Source organism: Notothenia rossii, assembly GCF_949606895.1.
Source record: "Notothenia rossii genome assembly, chromosome: 1".
NCBI classification, from domain to species: Eukaryota; Metazoa; Chordata; class Actinopteri; order Perciformes; family Nototheniidae; genus Notothenia; species Notothenia rossii.
The window spans coordinates 52,114,322-52,140,246 of NC_136912.1; the positions used below are offsets into that span (position 1 = coordinate 52,114,322).

The 25,925-nt window shown below is 42.2% G+C and overlaps 2 protein-coding genes across 11 annotated transcripts in view; one reads left to right on the forward strand and one right to left on the reverse strand.

Annotated features, from left to right (window-relative positions):
• Nucleotides 1-25,925, reverse strand: part of LOC307033715 (uncharacterized protein) — a 129,660-nt gene that overhangs the window by 67,208 nt on the left and 36,527 nt on the right. For 5 of the 7 annotated variants that reach the window (XM_079672255.1, XM_079672256.1, XM_079672257.1 and 2 more), the window contains exons 2-14: nucleotides 25,178-25,223; nucleotides 24,367-24,514; nucleotides 24,226-24,283; nucleotides 23,926-24,007; nucleotides 21,698-21,813; nucleotides 21,143-21,311; nucleotides 18,316-18,446; nucleotides 18,057-18,140; nucleotides 17,910-17,939; nucleotides 17,736-17,795; nucleotides 17,186-17,509; nucleotides 16,906-17,034; nucleotides 986-1,026 (exon numbers count right to left, since the gene is read on the reverse strand). In XM_079672255.1, coding sequence (XP_079528381.1) covers nucleotides 986-1,026; nucleotides 16,906-17,034; nucleotides 17,186-17,509; nucleotides 17,736-17,795; nucleotides 17,910-17,939; nucleotides 18,057-18,140; nucleotides 18,316-18,446; nucleotides 21,143-21,311; nucleotides 21,698-21,813; nucleotides 23,926-24,007; nucleotides 24,226-24,283; nucleotides 24,367-24,514; nucleotides 25,178-25,223 — 1,418 coding nt within the window. Of the gene's footprint in view, nucleotides 1-985; nucleotides 1,027-14,194; nucleotides 16,277-16,905; nucleotides 17,035-17,185; nucleotides 17,510-17,735; nucleotides 17,796-17,909; nucleotides 17,940-18,056; nucleotides 18,141-18,315; nucleotides 18,447-21,142; nucleotides 21,312-21,697; nucleotides 21,814-23,925; nucleotides 24,008-24,225; nucleotides 24,284-24,366; nucleotides 24,515-25,177; nucleotides 25,224-25,925 lie in introns of those variants that run through there. The other 2 variants (XM_079672260.1, XM_079672261.1) reach the window with 2 other exon arrangements.
• tmem109 (transmembrane protein 109) lies at nucleotides 6,471-14,152 on the forward strand. Of its 4 annotated transcripts, none has more exons than XR_013806635.1 (5): nucleotides 6,471-7,030; nucleotides 9,026-9,128; nucleotides 10,862-11,306; nucleotides 11,466-11,552; nucleotides 12,427-12,532. XR_013806635.1 is itself a non-coding variant. In XM_079672354.1 (3 exons), exons 1-3 carry the CDS (start codon nucleotides 6,824-6,826, stop codon nucleotides 11,233-11,235), a joined length of 684 nt encoding a protein of 227 aa, XP_079528480.1. In that variant the 5' UTR covers nucleotides 6,472-6,823; the 3' UTR covers nucleotides 11,236-12,240. The 4 variants fall into 4 exon arrangements, 1 of the variants encoding a protein (XP_079528480.1); XR_013806637.1 differs by adding an exon at nucleotides 12,923-14,152 and having other exon boundaries at nucleotides 6,567-7,030; nucleotides 10,862-11,552; XR_013806636.1 differs by having other exon boundaries at nucleotides 6,567-7,030; nucleotides 10,862-11,552; nucleotides 12,427-14,152.

Here is a 25,925-nt window from a genome sequence, read left to right on the forward strand (position 1 = left end):
TAGTGTCATGAATAAGGCCGAATATGTATGCCGATGTGCGGACGGTAAAGCACCGCAAAATCCACCCCTTTAGGGTAACCAGGGGCATGAAGTGCTGTAGGGTGTGAACATCTGGGTTTAGTCCGAGTGAGGAGTGCTCGAGCATGGGAGGATGTGTAAGGCAGAGGAGGGTAACAAAAGGTGTGTGCAGGAGCAGGGAGAAAAGAGAAAATAAAAAGACTCAAAGTGTTCCACCTTCCATCAGCAGCAGCAGCAGCAGCAGCGGGCAGGCTCTGTCCGTGGTGCTGAACACCTGCCTGTCTATGTGGAATACAAAAACAAACAAAGACAAACACCTTTAAGGTCACCAGGGGCGTGAGGTTCTGGTTCTGGCGGTGTGCATGGAGGGGTTTAGTCCGAGTGAGGAGTGCTCGAGCGTGGGAGGATGTGTAAGGCAGAGGAGGGGAACAAAAAAAAACGAATACAAATAAGTTAAAGTGTGAACCTCCAGCAGGGCAGGTGCTGCTGCTGCTGCTGCTGCTGCTGCTGTGAAGGAGGACGAATATTGATGCTTGTGTTCGGACGGTAAAGCACCGCAAAATCCACCCCCCTTAAAGGTGACCAGGGGCATGAGATTCTGCAGGGTGTGAACATCTGGGTTTTGTCCGTGGGGGAGTGCTTAAGTCCGGGGGCCCGGGGTCTCACGGTGCACGAGGTTATGGAAGTGCCACTGTTGCCGGAGGTCCTTAGTCCGTCCTTTGGGGCTCTGTCAGGGGCTACAGAGAGGTGGTTTTCCCGGTCCCTCTCCTGGAGGTATGAAATAACCTGAGCTCCATGTGAGGGAGCCGTGCTGGAGCTGCTTAGTCCGTCCTTTGGTGGTCTGTGAGGGGCTAATGAGAGGTGTTTTCCCCGGTCTATTTGATGGAAGTCTGACACGAGCAGAGTGTGCATGCTTTGAAACTAATCCACCCACGCTTAGCATGCTATTTTAGGGTATAAATCGTACCTTGTCACCATGCACTGTGCTCCCTGGGACGACGCGCCTTCCTGTGGGGACACATGAGAACTGCACTCAAATCACTTTGTGCTTTTTAAACAGTTTAACATATTTTTTTCCACATTTAAAAAACGCTTTCTGCCCTGGAAATCATTTCTAATCATTATTACCGTTATGGAGGGGCTGCAGGAACACTTTCCCCGCCTTGCAAACATTTATTCCTGGTTCAAATAATCAATTTGTTCCGCCTGCTTTGCGTCAGCACCTCTGCGGCTGTCGGATTAACACAGATGAATGCACTTTTAACACTCACGCAGCCAGAATTCCTGCTCTTTTCCTGGGTTACAAAGTGAGGTGACGCAGCCTGTCCTCTGAGTCTCCCCGCCTCTCATAGACTTATTTCTGGGTAAAAAAAGCCATGTGCTCCGCCCCCTGGATCTCTGCATGTGTGTGTGCCTGTGAGTCTGTGGCTACTGTCCACATGCCCGCATTAGGAGGCACTATTTTCGGATACATTTTCTCATTTTCACCACTTTTCATGTTTTTATTATGTATATTGTTATATTATTATTATTATTATTATTATTATTGTATATATGTATACTGTGTATACTGTTTTTGTAAAAATCATGTGATTATTAAATAAATAATAAAACATGAATATAACCTTGAAGTTTCCCAGGGGCAAATACAGTGCCAGGTGTCAGACTATTTAAACAATGTTTACCCAGGATTCAGAAACCTTCCCTGGCTTGTAAAATGCGGTGATGCGCCCTGGAGGTATCAGACTATTTTAAACAACTTTTCCCCGCCTTTCAAACACTTGTTCCTGGGTTATAGCCTGTTATTTTGCAGGATATAATTTAACATGTAACCTCTCCTGGAAATGGACATACTCTGTGCATTTCCAGGAGAGGTTCCATGTTAAATTATATCCTGCAAAATGACAGGCAACAACTCTCTTCCAGACGTTTAAAAACACTTTTCCGACTATTTTAAACAACTTTTCCCCGCCTTTCGAACACTTGTTCCTGGGTTATAGCCTGTCATTTTGCAGGATATAATTTAACATGTAACCTCTCCTGGAAATGGACATACTCTGTGCATTTCCAGGAGAGGTTCCATGTTAAATTATATCCTGCAAAATGACAGGCAACAACTCTCTTCCAGACGTTTAAAAACACTTTTCCGACTATTTTAAACAACTTTTCCCCGCCTTTCAAACACTTGTTCCTGGGTTATAGCCTATCATTTTGCAGGATATAATTTAACATGTAACCTCTCCTGGAAATGGACATACTCTGCATTTCCAGGAGAGGTTCCATGTTAAATTATATCCTGCAAAATGACAGGCAACAACTCTCTTCCAGACGTTTAAAAACACTTTTCCGACTATTTTAAACAACTTTTCCCCGCCTTTCAAACACTTGTTCCTGGGTTATAGCCTGTCATTTTGCAGGATATAATTTAACATGTAACCTCTCCTGGAAATGGACATACTCTGTGCATTTCCAGGAGAGGTTCCATGTTAAATTATATCCTGCAAAATGACAGGCAACAACTCTCTTCCAGACGTTTAAAAACACTTTTCCGACTATTTCAAACAACTTTTCCCCGCCTTTCAAACACTTGTTCCTGGGTTATAGCCTGTCATTTTGCAGGATATAATTTAACATGTAACCTCTCCTGGAAATGGACATACTCTGCATTTCCAGGAGAGGTTCCATGTTAAATTATATCCTGCAAAATGACAGGCAACAACTCTCTTCCAGACGTTTAAAAACACTTTTCCGACTATTTTAAACAACTTTTCCCCGCCTTTCAAACACTTGTTCCTGGGTTATAGCCTGTCATTTCGCAGGATATAATTTAACATGTAACCTCTCCTGGAAATGGACATACTCTGTGCATTTCCAGGAGAGGTTCCATGTTAAATTATATCCTGCAAAATGACAGGCAACAACTCTCTTCCAGACGTTTAAAAACACTTTCCCCGACCATTTAAACATTATTTATGGCTTGTAAAGTGCGGTGATGAGCCCTGACAGTATCAGACTATTTAAAGGGTTACCAGGAGCATGAGAATATCCTCCACAGAAGGGGTGGTGGTGCCGTGAATAAGGCCGAATATGGATACCGATGTGCGGACGGTAAAGCACCGCAAAATCCACCCCCTTTAGGTTAACCAGGGGCATGAAGTTCTGTAGGGTGTGAACATCTGGGTTTAGTCCGTGGGGGAGTGCTTAAGTCCGGGAGTCCGGGGACTCACGGTGTGCAAGGTTATGGAGGTGCCCATGTCAGGGACACATGCTGGAGGTCTGTGGTCCGTCCTTTGGGGGTCTTGGAGGGGCCACAGAGAGGAGATTTCCCCGGTCTCTGTCCTGGATGAGTGAAATAAACAGAGTCTCCATGTCAGGGACACATGCTGGAGGTCTCTCTCCCGAGAGTGGACGTCCATTGCCTGTAAATTGGTCTAACATTAGGTCTGTCACTTTGGCTAACCGCACCACTGTCTGTCGTCTCCCGCAAGTGGACATCCATTGTCACTTTGGCTAACCGCACCACTGTCTGTCGTCTCCCGCAAGTGGACATCCATTGCCCCTAAATCGGGTCAGGGTTGACGGTTCGGGACGTCTGACACTGCGCAGTTCCTCCTTGCCTACACGCCGGCCACACCCTGCCCCCGTGAGCAGTCGGCTGCGCCGTCGCCGCCGCCGCCGCCCGCTGCCCGCTGCCCTGGGTCATCAGCCCCCACCTATCCACCCGGGCTGGGCGACGCCCCAGGGGATTGCTCAGCGGCCGGCTGTCGGGCCCCGCGACTCGGCTATTGGCGCTTCCCCACCGACGCCTGCTGATGAGGCGTCCTCTGACCTCACTGTTCCTACGGGTGCCTTCCTGGGTGCACCGCTCCCGGTGCCGCAGTCGCCGCCGACGCTGCCGACGCTGCCGACGCTGCCCCAGCCGACTCGGCCGGGCCACGTGAGGAGGCCGCCTGCACGTTACGAGCCCGAGTCTGGCAGCTGGATACGGGATTTAGACCGTTAACCTATTCCGGCCCATAGCTTTCCAGTCTGGGGGGGATGAAGAGTTTATCGCCGGCCACTAGAGGGCAGTGTCACTGCTGTCGCTGCCCGGTTATGCCGTGCTCTGACCCGGTAGTGCCGAGCGGCCATTTTAGTTCAAACATTGTTCATTCACTCCGCCTCGAGTTGAGACATTCGTCCACTCATTCATGTAAGACTGTTTCCACTATTATATTATACTATATATTATACTATATATATATTATACTATTATAATAGTATACTCTGTTTCGTGATATATATTTGTGTTGATTAAATTGCATGGATGTAATACTTTGTCAGCTTATCTTGCTGCATTACTCTGTTTCAGGGTGTCGTCATCCTTGTCATTAAATTACCGAAACTGACATTGAGGAGTGTGTTTCTTCAATTAACACATAAATAAAGCACTCAAATTTCACTTACCGCAAAACCAGATTCATGCACCGTCTGTTTTAACCGCAGAGCGAGTCACAATAGCCCGATATATAAGCATGAAGAACAAACAACCACGGCCGGCTTCAAGTTTTGTTTCCTTGATGAACTGACCAGGCAGAGTCTCTGTAACTAGCTTCACGGAGCAGCTAGCAGAGAGACAAGAAGCTAGCAGCAGCAGTTACTTGACAGAGCCGTCACTCAATGTGACCGCGCCCTAATTTATGCAAAAACGTTAAGCCCTAAGATAAATAAAAGGGTCGTGTTAGAAAACAATTCACTCACAGATCCATAATCATGAAGGTGGAATCTAACTATATCGATAATAAAATGTATGGAGCCAAGGGTAGAAACATGTTTTTTTCTGCTGTAAAATTGGGCATTTTAACATGGGGGTCTATGGAAATTGCTCCTTTCTGCAGTCATCGCCTATCGGCCAATATATTAACTGCAGTGTGTGCCACGTCCGTATTGGCATCCCGGCTCTTCACCGGAGTTTGCCGCTTGGTTGTAACTATATAAATATACTTATATAAATATATAATATATATATATAAAATAATGTATTATATTACATTATTGCCTCTGAATTGGATTACTATCGGATAGGGTAATAACTAACTACGTTTGAAAGCAGAAGTTCTAGATAAGTCTCTTCAGTGCGCATGTAACAAAATGAGATGCATTGTGGGGCATGTAGTTTATGGGCAACCTGCTTCTGTAAATTGATATTTAATAAATAAACGTATTATATTCTTTGCAAGCTCTTTCGAGCCACATAAAATGAAGTCGCAAGCCGGATTTGGCCCCCGGGCCTTGAGTTTGACACCCCTGCTCTACGGGATGGGTCTCCAACCTTTCTTCATCTGAGAGCTACTTTGAAAAAATGAAAGTGGCCAAGAGCTACTTGCATCACATCGCTTCCATTTATTCACATAGCCCTCATCAGTTGAATTAAGCTAATTTTGTACATGTGTGAAATTGCAATACCTAAAGCTTATCAAAAATCTTTACTTCACATCAAGGTCCAAGAAAACAACAATTTCTCACATATTATTATGGCCCACATAGTAAGTACATCACTGAAGATTCAATGTCCAAGAGAAAAAGACAATGTTTTCACTTCTTATTATGGCCCACATAGTAAATACATCACCCTAATCACCACCTTACAAGCATCTTATGGCCCATGTGTAAAATAAGTGCATTCACTCTTTTCCACAGTCAGTGAGATGACTGGCGCTGCATGGAGTCCACCAGGGAGGTGTATGCTGGAGTGTACCCACTTAGGTTCACTCTAATAGAGTCATTTACATCATTAGTCAGTCTTGTTCTGTATTTAGATTTCATGACATTCATGTCAGAAAAAGCTGCTTCACAAAGGTATGTAGAGCCAAATAAAGCAGACATTTCCAGGGCTGCTTGGTGATGTTCTTATAGTTTTCTGGGTCTACAAGGCTCCAGAAATGTTGTGAGTTTTGCTGAGACTTAAGCTGAACATGATTTTGGAGATTTATAACCTCCATCTCCGTCTCCACAGGATTGACACTGAACAGTTCATCCATCTTCTTCTTCGTCTTGAAATGAAATTATAAACCATAATAAATCAATTGTAGATCTAGCCTCCTCATCAATGTGTGAAATTGTTCCATCCTCAAAAACAAAAAACTAATGCGTCTGCAGTCTAGCTGCAGCTTAGGTCTTCTGTTAACACTGAATGTCCTGAATGTGGCATCACGAACATGACTTGAGTCTGAACACAACAGGAGTATTTACAACAGCATATAACAACAAAAATGCTGCATGTGGGTGCACACTTAAATTCTCTGTCGCACTGTTACATAAATCCCATAATTGTATGAGATTAAGTTAGCTTCATTCATATCTCAATCAGTGAATAAGTGAATAATAACGTTTCTATCAGGTTACTGTCGATATTTTCAGGGAGGGGGCGGGGTTTGGAGGAACAGAGAGGAGACGGTGATCGCGGAAGCTTTCCTGCATTAAACTGCGGATCGGCGTTCACACCATGGATGTACTAGCTGCAGCTAGACCATATTGCAATTTCCGCCTTTGCAAACCGAGTCAAGCCGACTCCGAGCTGTCCGACTTCAGATGAGCTTTTTGAGACATGGGCCAGGGGGGGTGCAATCGGCTATTCTCGTCTACTTCCGAGGCGAGCCGCAGCTCATCTCAAGCCGTCATGGAAACGTGTTGCCCCCTCAGCCCAGTGGGGGGCACTCATCTCTTTTTATTCGTTTTTCCATATCCTGTGAAGACTCCGGTGCTGTTTGCCTGTCGACTGACTGTGCCTTAGGCTACTTCTAAATTGATTTTACCCGCTTTCAATATGTTCGCTTATTCATATCAAAAAGCTGTCCATGCGCTGTGTGTGCTCAGCGCCTTGTGGCTGTCTAACCCTGTATCGGGGGAGAAGGTGTTAGAGAGCCCCGGGATGATCCAGGATCTGCGGGAGGCCCTAGCTGAGCTAGCCGGAGAGGGAAGGAGCTACCTGGGAAGGCTGGCCGGGGAGCAGACGCTGCTGTCGGTGCACAAGGTGATGTTAGCGCGCTGCGTTGACTAACGTGTTAGACCGGGAACACAGGGCAATGTCCGCTACAACATCGCGAAATAATGTTTAATTATATGTGGACAGTTTAACATAAACTGTAACACGGTCACACAAAGTGTAGGTTGCTTCCGGGTTCCATTGTTGCAGTGCAAAACTGACTTAAGCTCACTTAAGCTCACTTTTGAGGTACTTTACCCGAGTATTTTAATTTTAAACTACTTTATACTTCTTCTCCACAACATTTTGAAAGCCAATTTTGTAGTTTCTACTCCACTACATTTATTTTACATAATGTTTTACTAGTTACTTTAAAATGCAGATTTTGACACACAATACTTTTAAATATGATGATTTGGTATGGATGAAACCAACCAAAAATGATGTAAAAGCAAATGAATTTGCATCAATCTTGCTAAGAAGTTATCTGTTAAACATATTTCCAATGTCCAGCATCTGGAATGTGCAGCTTTGCTTTAAAATGGTTTTAATGTTTTTAAGAGTTTTTTTCTGCAGTGCAGTACTTTAACTTGAAATTGAGTGTTTTTACATGGTGATGTTAGTATATTTACTAGGGGTGCACCGAATGGGAAATTCTTGGCCGAATGCCGAAAAGCCGAAAAATGATTAATAGAAATATAGTATACATTTTTTAACAATGTTGTTCAGCTGCCTGATTATGGAAAAAGACATGATTATGGCAAAACTTAACTTAAATAATAATCACTATTATGGGTCCATAAAACATTTATTCATCACTTTTGAATGCATAAAGTACATTAATTCCAAGTCAAGTGCATTTTCTTTTCTCTGTAGGATAACTACAACAAAGTGCATTCCGAACAAAGCCAAGGTGCTTTAAAACTGTATAAAAATCTAGGCCAGGAGGCCTACAACAAAATAGTGTAAATAAAGACTAACAGCCAGGCCTTCAACAACAACAAAATGCACCTATAAGTGCATGCATACAAATGTGCAAACTGGATAAATCCACATGAATATAACTATTTACAAATGAAATTACAATTGAATTTAAAGAATCTGTAAATAAAGCTGTCTGTCCTCATAAGCAAAGTAGTAAACATTGTATAAAGATACATAAAGTGAAAACTGGATACAAAATCCACAATCAATTACAAATTAAATTACAATTTCAAGAATCTGCAAATAAGGTGGTCTGTCCTCATGAGCAATGTAAACAACATTGTATAATTTAGATACCGAAAGTACAATATATTGAACACTGTGCTGCTGTCATTTCCCCCTAATGATAACCTGAGATGGTGAATTATAACTCACAATGAAAATTGTTCAGGAAAGTGGGTAAAGAGTAGACATGTAGAACTAGATGAGCTTATGATAAGCCAGCCTTGTCTACTTATTAAGGAAAAGTGGGAGGTTCTTTTTAATGAACAGTAGCTTCTCTGCTTTATCAGCCATAAGTCTGTTCCTCTTCTCATCAAGCACATGAGAGGCAGCGCTGAACAGTCTCTCGCTATCAGTGCTTCTGATTTGATCTTACTCTGCATATTTGTCCGGGTGTTCTGATTTCAAGTGGTGGAGTAATCCCGAAGTGGTGAAAGTCTTTGCAGTTACACCTCCTCGAGAAATGTCAGCTGAACACGTTTTATAAATCGCAATCCGCGCCCCTTTCTCTGATATTTTTAAATATCTCCAAGCGCCAGATATGTTGGCTGTCAGCCAGCCGCGAGCATGGTCGCGCGCCGTGCTTGTCGCCGCGTTTTGATTACGTCATCACAACAACACGTTACCTTACCAACGTAACCCTGTTCTCTGACATTCGGCGTAAGCCGAAAGGGCCTTTTTAACCATTTTCGGCCGATAATTTTTGGCGGCCGAATATTCGGTGCATCCCTAATATTTACTCAAGTAAAGGTCTGAAGAAAAAAAAATCTGAGCACTTTTTCCACCACTGGTCTTAGGCATGTCTCCTGTGTTAACCTACCCCCCCCCCTGTTCCAGGCTTTCTCTCAGGTCCTGTGTGTTGTGGCAGGAAGTTTGTCCGGGGGTCTGAACGTTCTCCTACAGTATGCGTCACACTTCCTGCAGGCTGCTGGAATCCAAGGTAGACACCCCTCACATCAGCTACTGTCCATTGCAGGTAGAAAGTGGTGCAGTGATCAGAGTTTCCTGTAGGTTAGCATCAGAAGCCCTCCGACAAAGGCAATGGGATCTTACATTTCCCCTCTGTGGGACATACAGTGGGGCAAAAAAGTATTTAGTAAGCCACCAATTGTGAAAGTTCTCCCACTTAAAAAGATGAGAGGCCTGTAATTTTCATCCTAGGTATACCTCAACTATGAGAGACAGAATGGGGGGAAAGAATCCAGGAAAACACATTGTAGGATTTTTAATGAATTAAAACATCATGCTTTTGGGCTGTTTTTCTGCAAAGGGACGAGGACGACTGATGCGTGTAAAGAAAAGAATGAATGGGGCCATGTATCGTGAGATTTTGAGTGACAACCTCCTTCCATCAGTAAGGGCATTGAAGATGAAACGTGGCTGAGTCTTTCAGCATGACAATGATCCCAAACACACCGCCCGGGCAACGAAGGAGTGGCTTCGTAAGAAGCATTTCAAGGTCCTGGAGTGGCCTAGCCAGTCTCTAGATCTCAACCCCATAGAAAATCTTTGGAGGGAGTTGAAAGTCTGTGTTGCCCAGCGACAGCCCCAAAACATCACTGCTCTAGAGGAGATCTGCATGGAGGAATGGGCCAAAATACCAGCAACAGTGTGTGAAAACCTTGTGAAGACTTACAGAAAACGTTTGACCCCTGTCATTGCCAACAAAGGATATATAGCAAAGTATTGAGATGAACTTTTGTTATTGACCAAATACTTATTTTCCACCATAATTTGCAAATAAATTCTTTAAAAATCAGACATGGATTTTCCAGATTTTTGTCTCTCATAGTTGAGGTATACCTAGGATGAAAATTACAGGCCTCATCTTTTTAAGTGGGAGAACTTGCACAATTGGTGGCTGACTAAATACTTTTTTGCCCCACTGTATAAAGGATTTCTGATTCTGAGTATCACATCTAATAAGATCAGGGGCTAACACACGTTAAGATACTTGGCAGGATAATCGCCACATATTTACACCAATTTTCAAATAGCCTAAATACAATCGCTAGAAGTAAGGATCTACATCATGGTCACATGACATCACCAACGCTAAGCTAAAGGGGGGTTACTGAAATACTGATTTAGGCTAAAACTCAATCCTGCATGACTCGGACTGCGTATGACATCAGTCTCAGTCTTAAAGCTTCATCTCTAAAAGAAGTCGGATCAGAAACTGACCTGTGTTACATTTTTGATTCATAGTATAAATAACATTAACTCTGAAAAACATAAACATTAATTAATATTAATATTGTTAATACCTCAGTGTTATTGAAGAGCTGAAATTATTAGTTGCTGGAAAAAACAAGTTTGCTGGTTCCAACATCTCAAAAGTCAAGATTTGCTCTTTTTGGTCTCTTGTTGTAATAAATCAACCAGTCACATTTAAAAGTGTCCCTCTGTTCCATAAACCAAATTATTAATCAAGGAAATAATGGGCCAATTGGATGATAATAAAAATAATAGTTGGTCGCAATCTTATATTAGCGTATTAAAAATGAATGTTTTTGGTTTGGTTAAACATTAAGTGAATTTTTTAACTGAACGTGGATCCTGGTAGTTTAGATAAATAGATTTTCCTTTTCTTCATGGAGGATAGTATATAAGTGGTTGCAGCATATTACTGACCGCTTAACTTGCTGTCCTTGTGCTCCTGTTTATCCTCAGCTGAGTTCCCCGTCAGCAGAGTGAGCCCAGAGGGAGTGAGCTTTGTTGCCCAGTGGGTGATCGTGGCTCTCATTGGCTACTTGCTGATCTCTTTCGTCTTCCGATTGGTTGCCTCCACTCTGAGGCGGGCTATGTGGCTGCTGAAAGTGGGCGTGGCTCTGGTGTGTTTCGGGCTGATCCTGAGGGACCACAGTGTGGGCACACACACCATGGTGGTCCGGCTGGCTGTGCTGGTGTGTGTGTGTGTGCTTCTTGGGGTCGGCTCTCTGCAGAGGTCCACGGCAGTCGATAAGACCGCTCACCTGGAGGAGCAGGTGAAGACCCTGGAGAGACGGCTGAGAGAAATGGAGAGGTGGAGGAGGACGGAGGAGTGAAAAGGGGACGGGCAGAAGTCCAATGCCACATGTACAGACGATGGAGCGCTGGTGTCTTCTGGACATTCAGGGCAGACATTTTTTATATGATTTGTTACTGACACGATTTGATTACTTCATCATTCCAGGGAGTGGACATTTCTTAGTCTATTTTTTTTTTTTTTACTGTTTCTCCAAACAGTGTGCCACAGCCTTTATGTTCAATGTTACCATGTTTTATCCCAATTCAGGAGTGAGAGGAGAAGACGGATACTCTTCACATGTGCCTGGAAATTATATCAACGTTTTTATCCCACTCTTGGAAAGAAAGCTAATGAGTAAGCTTTAAAAAATATTCCAAACACTGTTATCAACGTAAATATATAGTAATATACTTTACTTGCATTTAGGTGAAGACCTTTCTGGCATTTCTCATAATGAGAGAACATTCTGGTTGGTTCTACTCTTTTTCTGATGCAGGCTGATATACAGAGGATAGATCCATGCCTTCAGTGTTGCTCATGTACCAGCATTACCCTTCCTTTTAGTGAGCTCAGTGATCAGCAGCTCAGTGATTGTGGTGTGTGTGTCATGTGTTCTCAGTAATATTGTGCCTTCAAATGAACAGATTCCAAATATCACTGTTAAACTCTTGTATAAAAAATGTCTTTGGGGAAAATATTACCTTTTTAAAAAAAAGCCTTCCAGTGGAAAAAAAGCCAAAGACTATTAACTTTACACTCAGACGTATGTGTGCAGCATTCAATCACTGTTCTTTTATCATGGAGATGCGATCAGAAAACATTGTGTTGATCTGGAGTATGTGCAGAACTGCAGCAGAGGGTATATTACCTTCAGTTAGTGCTTTGCAAAACAGACTGTTTGAAGATAGCTCCAGAATTCTCTCAGAATGGTCATTCCAACATCCGAACAGCAGCCGTGTTCTAACATTGTCTGAGCAAACTGAAAAAGATTCTTCCTCATCAAAAATCTCAATGTAATAAATAATAAACACTTGCATACAAACATTTATAAAATTGATTTGTGCTGTATTTAATATTGCATAGCACCATATACTGTGTATACATATGTATTTTAAATATATATTTCATTAGGTAAATTTCTGTGTAAAGTAACACCAGGACCACTGAAATGTAATCATTCGTTTTATCTCATCTGTTCATCAAGTGGACGTTTGTTTTAAATGTGCAGATCGGTCCTGAGACACGGCGACAGAGTGGGACAGACGGACTGACAACCTGAAAACATGAATGGGGCAGAATAACTGTCCAGAGAGGACGTGCTGTTCAATTCAGAGGTAAATGATGTACTTTTACTACATTTATTTTACACCTTTAGTTACTTTCCAGATGTGGATGAATGATGTGAAATATAACCAAGTGTTAAATCAGACTTTAGTTCCACCCGGAGTAAATTCACAAGCTACCCTGCAGTATACAAAGTCATTCAAACTAGCTGCACCTTTACCAGCTTTGAGAACACTTTCATGATCAATCATTGTAAAACATATATATATTATTCCGAAATGGACCAATCTGCCCAATCACTACTTTTACTTTTGGCACTATAACTATATTTTTATGCTAACACTTTTCTACTTTTTGAATGCAGGACTTTTACTTGTAACAAAGTCTCTCCCAGCTCTGTCTAAACATTATTCTGTTGCTGTCTTTCTTTCTTACCCCAGTTGTAGGTGATCAATGTTTTTTTGCCCATGCATGTGTTTATACGAGCTGCCTGAATGAAGCCAGTCAGAGCGAGCACTCTGTTCACTTCCACTCAGTATTCAGTTCACAGTACACTCAATCTATGCAGCCTATCCACTGCCAGCGATTTTGCCTCAAACAACTCGGCCCTTTTGCACTGTTTAACAATATTGAACAACCTGAAAGTGAATGACAGTCCTCATAGGGAACCAGAAATAACTGGTTCTACATCAAGTGGTTGAAACGACAGGAAGTTCTGCTGTTAGTTTGGGAACACTATGACATGGGACATGAATGTTGTATCCAAGTAGAATTTGGCTCCATGTACAAACTGTAGTGGATCATTTTTTACTGTTGTACGTTTGTGTTGTCTGAATGTACTAGGTGTGGAAATGTAAGGATCCATTCTAAAAAGTGATGTGTTGTTTTTAGTTTTCAAAGAGTTAAAGCCAATGCCAGGAAAAATAAAACTATGCACCCGGCTTAAACTCAAATGTTTTCCCAACATCCATTCTTATCCTCCCATCCATCATCAATATCTAATACTCTTCATCTCATCAAATGTCTAACGATCACTGTGGCATGGTCCTTACTACTGAGGTGGCACAACCACTTGTTCTGTCGAGTGTAAAAAGAGTTAAACACACGTTCGAACCTAGACTACCTACCGCACCTGAACCAGCTACCTGCAGCAGGCAAATCACTGTGTAATGGGATGATGTCAAAGCTGTTATCTGATGAAGTCTGGGGTGGCTGTGGCTCAGTGGATAGAGTGCTGGACTTCGAATCAGGGGGTAGCAAGTTCGAGTCCCACTGCAGTCAGCATGTCGTTGTGTCCCTGGGACACTTCACCTAAGTTGCTCCTGTGGGGATAGTCTACAGTACTGAATGTATGTAAGTCGCTTTGGATAAAAGTGTCTAACAAGTGACATGTAATGTAATGAAGTCCCGGAAATGTGTAAAGTGAAGAGTTGTAGCACTGATGGTGACAGCTTGTGGAATCCAAACAGAAAATGCTGCCTTCCGAATATAGGATTGAGCAGCAGAGCAGGACAGTCTCTCTCAATTCACCCATCCTCTATTATACAGTTATTTCCCAATGGGTCTATTATCAGTGTCATATCAAGTCATAATCTTCCAGCTCTCTGTCTAACTTTCTCCTGTACAATCATTTTAATTGTGATTTTGAAATTAAACACTCCAGAATCTCATATGCATGCGTAGTTTCATTGACACAGAGTTGCACATCCATATACAGTGTGTATATTTTATTTGTTGGTATAAAATGAGAGGTATGAATCCAAATGTTCAATGGTATCCATAGGGGGATGGAACTGGAGAGACCAAAGAACCAACCATATGAAGCCAGTAGATGTGTCTCCAACTCTACAATACCCAAGCATCAAATACATGTACACTTTGTTAGTATCATGGAATACATTTACAAAAAAACTAAAACATGTTCAACCACAGTTCATTTTGAGGTTGCCATACGTGAAACAAAAAAAAGGATTTAGAACACAAAGATAAAAAAAAAAAAACAGACCTTAGTTGGCTGTTCAGTTGAAGTAGTGGCTAAAGAGAGCTAGCTGCCTCCCCACCATATGCAGGACACAACATGAATCTAAGGTCATACCCGTTAACTCACCTTCAGAGACAAAACAAAAGACTACAATCCTGTTAAGAAAGGCATTATTGATGCTATTTACAGTTGAATGAACACCCACAGTGTATTTTTGGTGAACATTTTAGATATATAGGAATGTTGCAGCCTCCATCTGGATATCAGGAGGGACGGGAACGTCCAGCTACTGTTTAGTGGTCTTATATGAAAGAGTAACAAAGCACCAGAGCGCAAAGCATATTGATGTGGTGGCACTTGGTCTGTAAAAATCAATGTGCGTGTATTCTTAAATCTTCATGGCAGACTCAGCAGCTGACAAACATTACGCTGCACTGTCTAACTTAATGCAGCTCCACCTTGGTTTGATGATAACGTCTAGGACACGTGCTCTGGATGGAGTGATATGATTTTTTGCTGTAATAGTCAGGAGGTATGAGGCCACGCTAAAAGGCAGTCAGGGTGGTTCTTCTGGTACATTCTAACATTTTAGTTCAGAGTACTTACACCAAACCCATTACCAATTTTTCTTTACACAATCATAGCATTGACTAATACAAACACAACTGTTGACATATGAAGAGGCATAGAATCTAAATATGAGGTAGATTTTGGTTTATCAATTTAAAAACGGTACTTCCAGTTAAGTCAGTATCTGAGTGAACTTCTGAAATCAGACCTGCCCAAGCATAACCCAACTGGTAGTGCTTGACTAGAGACCCCGACCTGCCTCCAGACAGTGGATGCTCCTGACATACAAAGGACCTTAATGTGGGTTGCAGATGATCTGCCACCAAGAAAGAGTCTTAAATGACACTGAAACGTAAGCCAACCTGAGATGGTGATTCACTGTTGAAGAAGTAATGTTACCCCAAGGTGTGTTCAGAATGTGACACTTACATAAGTTTGATATATTAAAACACCTTTACAGTCAGTGTCTTATCCTCTCATAGACTGCCAAAATCACAGACTGAAAACATTCCAAATTCATAGTAAAATAAAAAAGAATATTTTTCTTAGTCTTTAGTCTGAACACACCTTGCCAGTGAAGCATTTCTCATATCAGGCAGTCTGGGAGGAGTTACTGTTGAGGGGTTGGCAGCCAATGGTTGGCAGCCAATGGTTGGCTCTGTGGACTGCTTGCTTTTCTTTTGTTGATTCTGACTCTTTCGACTTCCTCTCAAGTATTTTGCTTGATTGGTGGATTCCTCCCAAATTAACAACAGAAAAAAGGATTAATAAATAAAATGTAGATAAAAACACAAGCATGTGCTAAGACATATTTTCAACTTGAACCCAGCTGTTTAGATTTACTCATCAAATGATCAAAATACACTTCTATTCCCTATGCTTACTCGTCAAGAAACAAACTCCTTTCTTTGTCTCATCAACTCTGGAAATTAAATCCCCAAACAATGGACTCCGACTGCAAAAGAGTCAGTAGGTCTTATTCCAAAAATGATTGCTCATTTAGCCTAAAAACACTTGTTCCTCAGGGAGATGGGATTAAATATGGATCAAGGAGACAAAGAATATAATCTACTCTCCATTGTTTCCACCTGTAAGAACAAAGTTCTCCAGGTGAAGCACCCTAAAGGAAGCTTGTGGAGTTTTTGTCTCCTTCAATCTTGAACTGGAAGGCATCATCAGCAGAACGTAGGATGTTGGTGGAGGAGGGGGCCACAGGAGCCATAGGAGAGGACACAGCTTCCGACTGGAGGGTGGAAATGAAATGTGTCATAATATTTGTCTTTTATTGAAAATGTGAGATTATACATAGACATGCAATGAGGTGAAGAGGTGTCAACCGCTAGGCCACCAGACGCTGCTCTTTGTTACAAAGACTGAAGAAGCTTCTTCCTGCCCTGAAGACAGCTTTTTTGGAAGGTCCCTCCAGAAGATAAATCTAAAACATGGGTGATGCTGTTATCACAGCAGCAGCACGTGCTCTGCAGGTGTCAAACATGTTTTTATTTTTTGCAACTATTCTGCCCAGTGGTTCAGTCCTTCTCTTCACTTTATTCTATAGTGCACAATACGTTTTCCCATGTAATGAGCGTCACATATGCACATGGGGAGTTTGAGAACGACAGCACTAAATGAATTTGAATTGAATTGAAAATTGAATGCATTTTGTGTCAAAATGGGATCCACAGTAGTATTGAAATACTTGTTGCCAGTTGTAGAAAAAACTGTAAAAACTCATCATGAAGGGTTCTATATAAGTGATGGGGAACAAAAACAAATCTTATCTGAAACTTAAATTAGAGGTTAGCAGTGGAAGGAGCACTTTGTGTGTGTGCGCGTGTGTGTGTGCGTGCGTGCGTGTGTGTGTGTGTGTACCTGTGATGGGGCAGTCAGCAGGGGGTCAGTGGGGGAGGCTGCCATGCTGCTGGTCTTCGCCTCCTCCCGAGCATGCTCACTGGCGGCTGCAGGTGGAGCACTGTACATGGCTGGAGCTGAAGCATAGCCCTGCACACAGGTGGAGAGAACCGACATTTGTCATTTCAATTTGCAGGAGATTTGTTTACTTTTGACAACATTGTGAACTCTTTTCCAATTTGTGTAATTCGGCTATAGCATTAGTAAATGTGTTTGAATGATGTCAAACAAGAACTGGTACCATTTGGGCTGCAGGTGCAGGGGGGTACTGGCCTGGAGGTGAACCGTTCCATTGTGGAGGCTGGGCTAGGGGAAACATAGCTGGACCAGCAGGAGGATAGGAAGGGTTCTGGGGGGGGGGGCCTGGTGGTGAACCGTTCCATTGTGGAGGCTGGGCAGGGTGAAACATAGTTGGACCAGCAGGAGGATAGGAAGGGTTCTGGGGGGGATGGCCTGGTGGTGAACCGTTCCATTGTGGAGGCTGGGCAGGGGGAAATATAGCTGGACCAGCAGGAGGATAGGAAGGGTTCTGGGGGGGGTGGCCTGGGTACCCCGGGTTGAATCCCTGCAGACCAAAGAAAAGGAGCTAGATTAGAAAGCAGTGAGGGAGGGGGCAGGATCACAGAGAATCTAGAGAGTTTATAATAACAGAGAACTAGCTAAAACAAGAATCAGCATTGAATAAAGTGACTGTGCATAGAGCTGTGTGGGTGTAGTGTTGTCAGACCACTTGGCTGGGCTAATCACATTCATGGAAACTTAGGTAAGCACGCTTGTAGTGTGATACTAACAGGAGAGCGGGGGGGGCCATTCCACTGCCCTGGTCCGGGGGGAGGATGGACTGCAGGACCCTAATACACAAGAAACAAGCACACTTGCCTTTAATGAGCATTGCACAATCACTACACCAGAGAAGTTCATAATGATCATGTAAATGGATGAAGTGTGTGGTGATGTGTCAGTACCATGCTGGGGTCCGGCCCGTGGTAGTACACCTATGAACACGCAAACACAACGCCACATATCACGCTGTGCAACTGTGCAATACACAGCCAATGATATGAAGACATGTTTTTGAAGAAAGAGCAGCCATCAGCTCTTTAGAGTCTCACCACGCCTCGCTGTCCTGGAGTGTTGTATGGGGGAGCAGGTCCAACAGGACCACAGGGGGGGGGGTGAATTACATGTGGGGAGTTCTGGAGAGAGAGACAAAAGATGAGGCAATCCATTGTTTTGGGCTGTGACTAATAATTATTTCCATAACTGATCATTTGTACATTTTTCGCAGATTAAATAACAGTCAGTCTTGTCAAATGTCATATTGCAGGAACAGATTTAAAAAAAGAGTCAAACTTTCTCCAGATGCAGTACCTGCAGCATTGTAGCGTGGGGGGCTTTCTTCTTAAAAATATTCTTCCGACAGCAGCAGCAGATCCCAGCCGGGATGCCCAGCAGCAAGAGCAGAGCCAGTAGGGGGTTTCCTTCTGTGTCATTATGGTGATCTGTGGGGGACACAAGAGGGGGGGGGGGTGTCAGCCTCACTGCGTGTCTGTGTGTGTGTGTGTGATTGGGATTGTACCTAGCGCAGGTGTAGGATGTGTTACAGGGGTATCTTAGTCAATGCACCCATAAATGTGTTACCTGAAGCCAAGACGAGAACAAATCTTAAAAATGGGTTCTGCCCTGTTCACTTAGATACAAAGCATACGTGGTGGCGCTGGTCATTGTTTACCTCAGTCTGATGAAGAGCTCCAAACTCAAGCTTGTGCTGAAGTCAAATAAAACGTATGGTCATAAAACGCTGTGTGCTTGATCCTGCAGCGTTGAAGTGCTTGTTGAGGTTGGTGTGTTATCAATGCAGTGTTGCAGTGGCCTAAAAATCATCAGCAACAACTGTTATAAATATTAGATGAACCATATGGGAACCGTGCAAGTCACTACAGTTAAATTAGTTTAAATGAACAGATTTGTTCCCCCTGTAATGCTATTTTGCTTACAATATGAAATGGATGAACAGGAATGAACTAGAAAATGCATTTCCTGCAGAAAATGCGTGCGAGTGCTGTAAACTGTGAACATTTGTGGCTGAATTGAGCTGAAAATGCAGAAAAAGCTGAATATGTTATTAGCTGAATGGTAGCTGCTTTTTTTTGCTTTAGCCAAGTAAGTGTGTTGCTGAACTTAGCAGAGAAATGCAGAAAAGTGAAATGGTTTGAATCAAATTGTTACAGCTCAAATGCATTGCAATGACTTCCATGTTAAAAAAAAGACTTTAAAAAGCTGAATATTTTAAAAAGTATAACATATTTTGAAAAAGTTGAAAGTTTCCCATCATCTGCTGAAAAGGCAGAATAGTTTGATATTTGAATGGTTCCTGCAGCTAAAATTAGGCTGAAGGACTTACATAAATATATTAAATGTTAGTAGTGATTGAATGTTTACAAACACCTGTGTATGTAAACCCAGAGATCAGAGGTTACCATGGTGACGACGTTATAGAGAGGTGAAGTCACGCCCATCTACTTCCGGTCCATGGGACCTTATTTCGGAAAAATTATGTATTGAAGTCAATGGAGAGAGAAAACGTATCCTTCGATCCCGTTTGAATTGTGCCATATATTATATGATGTTTGTCAATCTTACAAAATAATTTCCATGTAAGAAAAGTCACAGTTTGTCGTAAAACTGTTGAAATATAAGACTATGAAAAATACGCAACTAGAAAGACTGCAAACCCCAGAATCCCGGTCCCGCATGCTGGCTCTTACGGAACCGACTAAATCCCCTTGTGTGTAAGTACAGCTCTCAACATGCCCAGACTTGTAGTGATTTTCACCTCTTTTAATACTTTTTGCCTCATTCTGAAAGAAAGAAGTGAAATGTGCCAACCTGACGGACGTCTCGGTGTGTGGTGCGAGACGGGAGATGTAGTTCATTGAGCGGTTTCACACAAAAAAGTGTTAATTCGCAGTCTTACGACACATTTAATTTTTTTTGACTTGCTAAATTATCTTTTAAATTGATAAAAATCATATGTGTAATTCGTGGCACAATTCAAACGGGATCGAAACATAATCCTTCTCTCTCCATTGACTTCGATACACAATTTTTCCGAAATAAGGTCCCATTGAGCTTCCCGGAAAGGGAGGGACTTCGCCTCTCTATCAAAATACCTGTTTACTTCTGTCTGTCTGTCTGTGTGTGTGTCAGTCTGTCTGTCAGCGTGTCTGCTCTGATTAGATGATGTCACTCAGGTGTGTGGCTCCAATCTGCCCAGCAACACCATGACAACCAACTGCAGCACTGAGTCCCATTAAGAATGCATTGAGGATTATATCTCACAATTTTGCCACCTGTTTGAAATATTCAGCTTTTTAAACTCTTTTTTTAAACATGGAAGTCATTGCAATGCATTTGAGCTGTAACAACTTGATTCAAATCATTTCACTTTTCTGCATTTCTCTGCTAAGTTCAACACACTTACTGTACTTGGTCTCTGTAGCTAAAAGCAGCTACCATTCAGTTAATAACCTATTCAGCTGAAAGTAAGCTGCATTTTCTAGTTAGTGCGAATGCTAACTAGAAAATGCATTTCCAGCCGAAAATGCGTGTGAATGCTGTAAACTGTGAACATTTATGGCAGAATTTAGCTGAAAATGCAGAAAAAGCTGAATATGTTATTAGCTGAATGGTAGCTGCTTTTAGCTACAGAGACCAAGTAAGTGTGTTGCTGAACTTAGCAGAGAAATGCAGAAAAGTTAAATGATTTGAATCAAATTATTACAGCTCAAATGCATTGCAATGACTTCCATGTTCAAAAAAAGAGTTTAAAAAGCTGAATATTTCAAAAAGTATAAAATATTTTTTTAAAGTTGAAAGTTCTCCCATCGATTCCTGAAAAGGCTGAATAGTTTAATATTTGAATGGTTTCTGTAGCTGAAAGTAAGATGAAGTTATGGAGAGCCAAAGTATTGGCTCAAATAAGAAGATGAAGGGGAAGAAAAAAGATTTGAAGTACTATAGTGGAATGCTGTGGCATTCACACTAACTAGTGTTGAGCCTTTATCAGAACAGTAAATACATGTAACAGGGCGAACTGAAGATCATCAGAAAACAAGGAGACTTCATACTAAAGTATGACCAAATATACTCATCAAACAGACGGGATCATAAATAGAAGTGTGTCTCTAATAAAAACCTGTCAGGTCCATTCTGGTGATTGACACCATGCGGTCCCTGCGGTCTCTCAGGGTATAGTGTCCTTCATCACTGTAGTTCACGTTCCTGATCTCGATGTTAATGGAGTGGGTCTGAACACGGTCCCAATAATTTGGAAGGTCCTGGGAGACTCTAGCACCATCTCGCACCTGAGGAGGATCACAGTTACATTCACACTTGAACCACAGCCGTTTCTAAACAGCTTTTAAAATATATATTTTTTTTTTTAAATGTCATCCATGGTGTCCAACATCTAAATAACCCGGGAAAGCTTGTAAAAGGTAATCCATGTTTAGAAAGGTAATATTTCTTATGTTCAGCTAACGCACCTCACCATTGACTTTGACACGTGTAACTGAAACAGAGACAGAGGTGTGAGGCAGACAGCGATCCACCAGGGACCCGTCCAGTTATCACCTCTATTCTATTCACTATTCTTTCATTATTCGTCCATCTATCCATCCCCCATCTACCCATCCTTTACCCATCATCTAGCTATCCATCATTCCATCCAGTTTCTATCCCATATTGTCACCAGTGTAACGTTGGCAGCCTCCCCAGAGAAGGAGAGGCCAGCGTCAGCCAGGTCGATGCCCTCCAGGGAGATGAGGAGGCTCTCTCCTGCCACACACTTCACGTTGTTGTGTCTGGCTGGAATACAGAGGACAACAACAAACACATTGAGCGTGCAAAGGGATATCTTGGGCACAAAAAAAAGTTTGCATAAATGTTTTTTAGATGAAGTCTATAGCAATATAATTGCAATACGCTTACATTCCTATCTAATGCTTGACTCAAAGAACTGTGCCCCCAAATATTATCCGTAGCACAGAGTGTAATATTGTGTTATGGATACAGTGGCTTGCTAATGTGTCAGGTCAATTGATCTCAATTCTGTCCTGAATCTGTGGCACTGTTTGAAGCTGCGATCCACGAGCGTCATTCATCCAGCCATACTGGCTCTAGCTGATACTGACTGGAGGGGTGTTGAAAATAATCGTTTCTACGATGCATTGCGATGCGGACGTGGACGATTCGGTATCGATGCAGTGATGGAAGATAATCAATTATCGCCTAGTAACGTTGCTTTCTGATTTTCCGGCCGAGGCTTTACTATAACGTTTTTTTTTCTGTCACTTTAATATCAAATCGGTCGGTGACGCAGAGATCAGGGAACAGACGTGACAGCAGCACAGCAGCACAGCAACACCAAACACGGAGCAGTCTGCTTTATCCACCAACACAAGAACACCAGTCCAAAACCAACAGCAGAAGGACCCGCTCTGAAACACTCCGTGTCGCTGCGGCTCAGACACACAGGGATTTATGTTTTTCAAAAATAATCGCGTTACAATCATGTCAGGTTTTTGGTGGATTTAATTAAGTCTTGGATTGCAGAGTATGAATGTCCTCTAGCAATTTTCAGACGATATATACGTGTGTAAAGTTTGTGAAGGAAGGAGGAAAAAAGCTTCCGCGATCACCGTCTCCTCTCCGTTCCTCCAAACCCAGCCCCCTCCCTTAAAATAATCAGTGACAGGCTGATAGTAACCTGATAGAAACTTTATTATTCACTTAATCACTGAGATATAATGAAGCTAACTTAATCTCATCCATTCATGGGATTTATGTAACAGTAAGACAGAGAATGTAAGTGTGCACCCACATGCAGTATTTTTGTTTGTATATGCTCTTGTAAATACTCCTGTTGTCTTCTGTGTTCAGACTCAAGTCCTGTGTGTGATGCCACATTCAAGACATTCAGTGTCCTTTTTTTAAAAGAAGACTGTTGCTAGAAGCTGCAGCTAGAATGCAGAAGCATTATTTTTTAGTTTTTGAGGATGAAACATCTTCACACACAGATATAGGGAGGCTAGACCTATACAATTAATTTATTTTGGTTTATAAATTAATGTCAAGACATTTATGTTATTGATTTCTGAAGCACTTTCTAAATAATAAAAAGAGAGTTCATATGTATTTTCTGCATGTATGCATTGATGAAAAATAAGCCATGTGCAGTAATATAGAAAATTGAGGATGCAACGCATTGGTATGAATCGTGATGCATCGGGATATCGAATTGAATCGAATCGTTGACAGGATAATCGTAATCGAATCGAATCGTGAGACCAGTGAAGATGCACAGCCCTAATGGAACAGGTGTGCAAGTATCCTTTGAAATCCAGATCATTCTGATATGTTTCAAGGGGGTTGAATACTTTTGAAGTCACTGTCTATTGCCAACTTCTTTTTCTATGGTTACCTCCCCTGCTGGCTTGCACGCGCTCTGATTTCATGTTGCTAGGTTAGCCTGAGTCTGTTTTTTCAGTTAGAGAGGAGCAGGCTGGGTACTGGTCATCATCTGAAGTGCTGCTGCACCTGACCCTACATTCATGCTGCCCCTATGGATGTTGATGAGTGTCTCTGTCATAAATGTAGCCAGGTTTAGCTACAGGCCGTGCATCTACATTAGTATTCATTATAGTGAGGAGGAGGAGGAGGAGGAGGAGGAGGAGGAGGAGGAGGAGGAGGTGTATGTGATATTATCATCACCATTTCTTTCTATGGTTAGGAGAGAAAGTGGATGTGAGATACTCTGGAATTTATTTTGCCATTTTATGTAACATCTAAAATGATGAGAATGACTAGCATAACCCCAAGTCCAATAGGAAGAAATGTCTGGTGTTTAACACTCACCCTAAAGTTATGTTTTCAAATAAACTAAAGATAGTAGCAGACATGGCTGGTGGACTAACTCACGTGTGACGGCCACTTTGACAGAAGCAATATCTTTATTCCAGAAGTCTCTCTGGATGTATGTCCCCTCGTCCTCATAGGTCACCTGCCAAAAACAAACGCACCACTGAAATATGATGTGACGATTGGAAGATTTTCAATAAGTACAGATAAAAAGAAAAGAAAAAAATAAGTAAAAGAATAAATATAGTAAGTTACTAGGTAAAGGGAAATCAATTAATGTAGCAATTCCTTTTATTGAAAGAAAATGTAGACTTTACATTGGATGATTCAATCTAGACTTTAAACAAAGACTTCGGTTACCTTGTCGATGTACCAGCGTCGGTCGCTGCCCGTGCCAGACACCCTGCCTTTGTTGGTCCTGCAGAGGACAGAACAATACATCAACTTCCACAGAGCCAGTGTCCACGCCCAGACCCCAGGTTGTCCCTGAGGGAGTCCTACCTGAGTCTGGAATGCTCCCAGTACATAAAGATCTTGCGGGGATCCTCAGCTGAGATGAACTCCAGCTTCTCTGCACTCTTGGGCAGATAGATCTTCAGCTGGCGGCCATGGGCCAAATGCTTATCGAGGTCATGGACAGCATAGGAATCTGACACAAAGGCCGATGAGAAAAAAGGAAGAATACTTGCTACTCACATATACTGTATATTTGGGGAGAAATAAAGAATATAATTCACAATAAGGAAATATAATACTATTAATATAGTATGTAATACTGTCAAATAGCCATGAGAAGTTATAGCAACCTTTCTCAAATATTTATTATTTTAAAGATCTGCTGGAAAGTGTGATCCTTTAATTCTTTACTGTTGGAGGCACCGGTGGTCATATTCTATATATGGCTTCAACTGACCTTTATCAGACATTCTAGAGATGTTATAGCAAAATTGTAATAAATGCAAAAATGATTGCACCATTTATTTTGTAAAGAATTATTCAATCCTATCTCCAAACAAGAATGCCGTGATGGGAACATTCTGCCAGATTATTTTTAATGCCAATATTTTTTAGCAACATGATGTTTGTTTCCAATATTCACTGTTTTAGCTCTGGTTTTCATCTCAACCAACAAGCAACACATCTCTACAGCTGCTAAGCACTCCATAATGTTCACCAGCTGCAGAGCGCTTTCTCTGAAGAAGGCTGCATCACATGTGATATCCATTAAAGAAATGTTCTTGGTCAGCTGGTGTGTAAAACAAACCCTAAACAGAGATGTTAGATCTCATAGAGAACAGGAGATGATACTTACCGACACCGAGGGCCGTGGCCAGCAGCATCACAACACTCCACATCATCTGTAGACAGTGCACACCAGAGATTACATTCAAACTAATTACTAGCACACTAAATTCACAATGTTATCACTACAGAGGGAGGGTCAGAGTCCTAACTTAGTTTATGTTCACTTTAAGGCTGCTGGAATTTAAGGAGCTAATAAAAACAAAAAGTCTTCAAACATCTACGTTGATAGAAAGACCCTCCTTTATGTGTTCACTGAGTACTGAAGTTTGCCATCCACACAGCCATTACAGCGGCCCATAGGGGGCGCCGCCCCACCTCTTCCCACATTCTAGAATTGTTTTACGTGTCTAAAGTTACTGATAAGTAACATGTATCCTGCTTGGGGCGCAGAAATCTTTGCCCACAGACTCTCGTTATAAGTGGTGCATGTGCAGTCTGCACCACTTCAATGCAACAGATAGTAGCAGCACCAAACTGCGCCCAAAGCAGCTGTTGCAGGAGCGCCAGAGTGAGTGATTGATGTTTGAATGAGAGAGAGTTAGACTGAGGGAGTGCAAACAAAACTAGATAGCGAATATGGAGAAGGAACATGATGTTTAATCACTTAAAGAAACACCCTTTGAGAGGAGGACACTGGAGGGAAAGCTGAGCGTAACAGAGCTCGGACCTGATCAGCCTGACATAGGCAGGAGTCAGAGGACAGAGGAAGGCAGTACACGCTCTTTTTCAAGGAGCTGGTTTAGCAAGAAGGCTAA

Bases quoted from the DNA above. Each gene is read 5' to 3' on its own strand.
- tmem109 (XM_079672354.1), top strand. From the start codon at position 6,824: ATGTTCGCTTATTCATATCAAAAAGCTGTCCATGCGCTGTGTGTGCTC. The intron at 7,031-9,025 runs GTGATGTTAGCG...CCCCTGTTCCAG, and splicing joins CGCTGCTGTCGGTGCACAAG to GCTTTCTCTCAGGTCCTGTG. The intron at 9,129-10,861 runs GTAGACACCCCT...GTTTATCCTCAG, and splicing joins GCAGGCTGCTGGAATCCAAG to CTGAGTTCCCCGTCAGCAGA.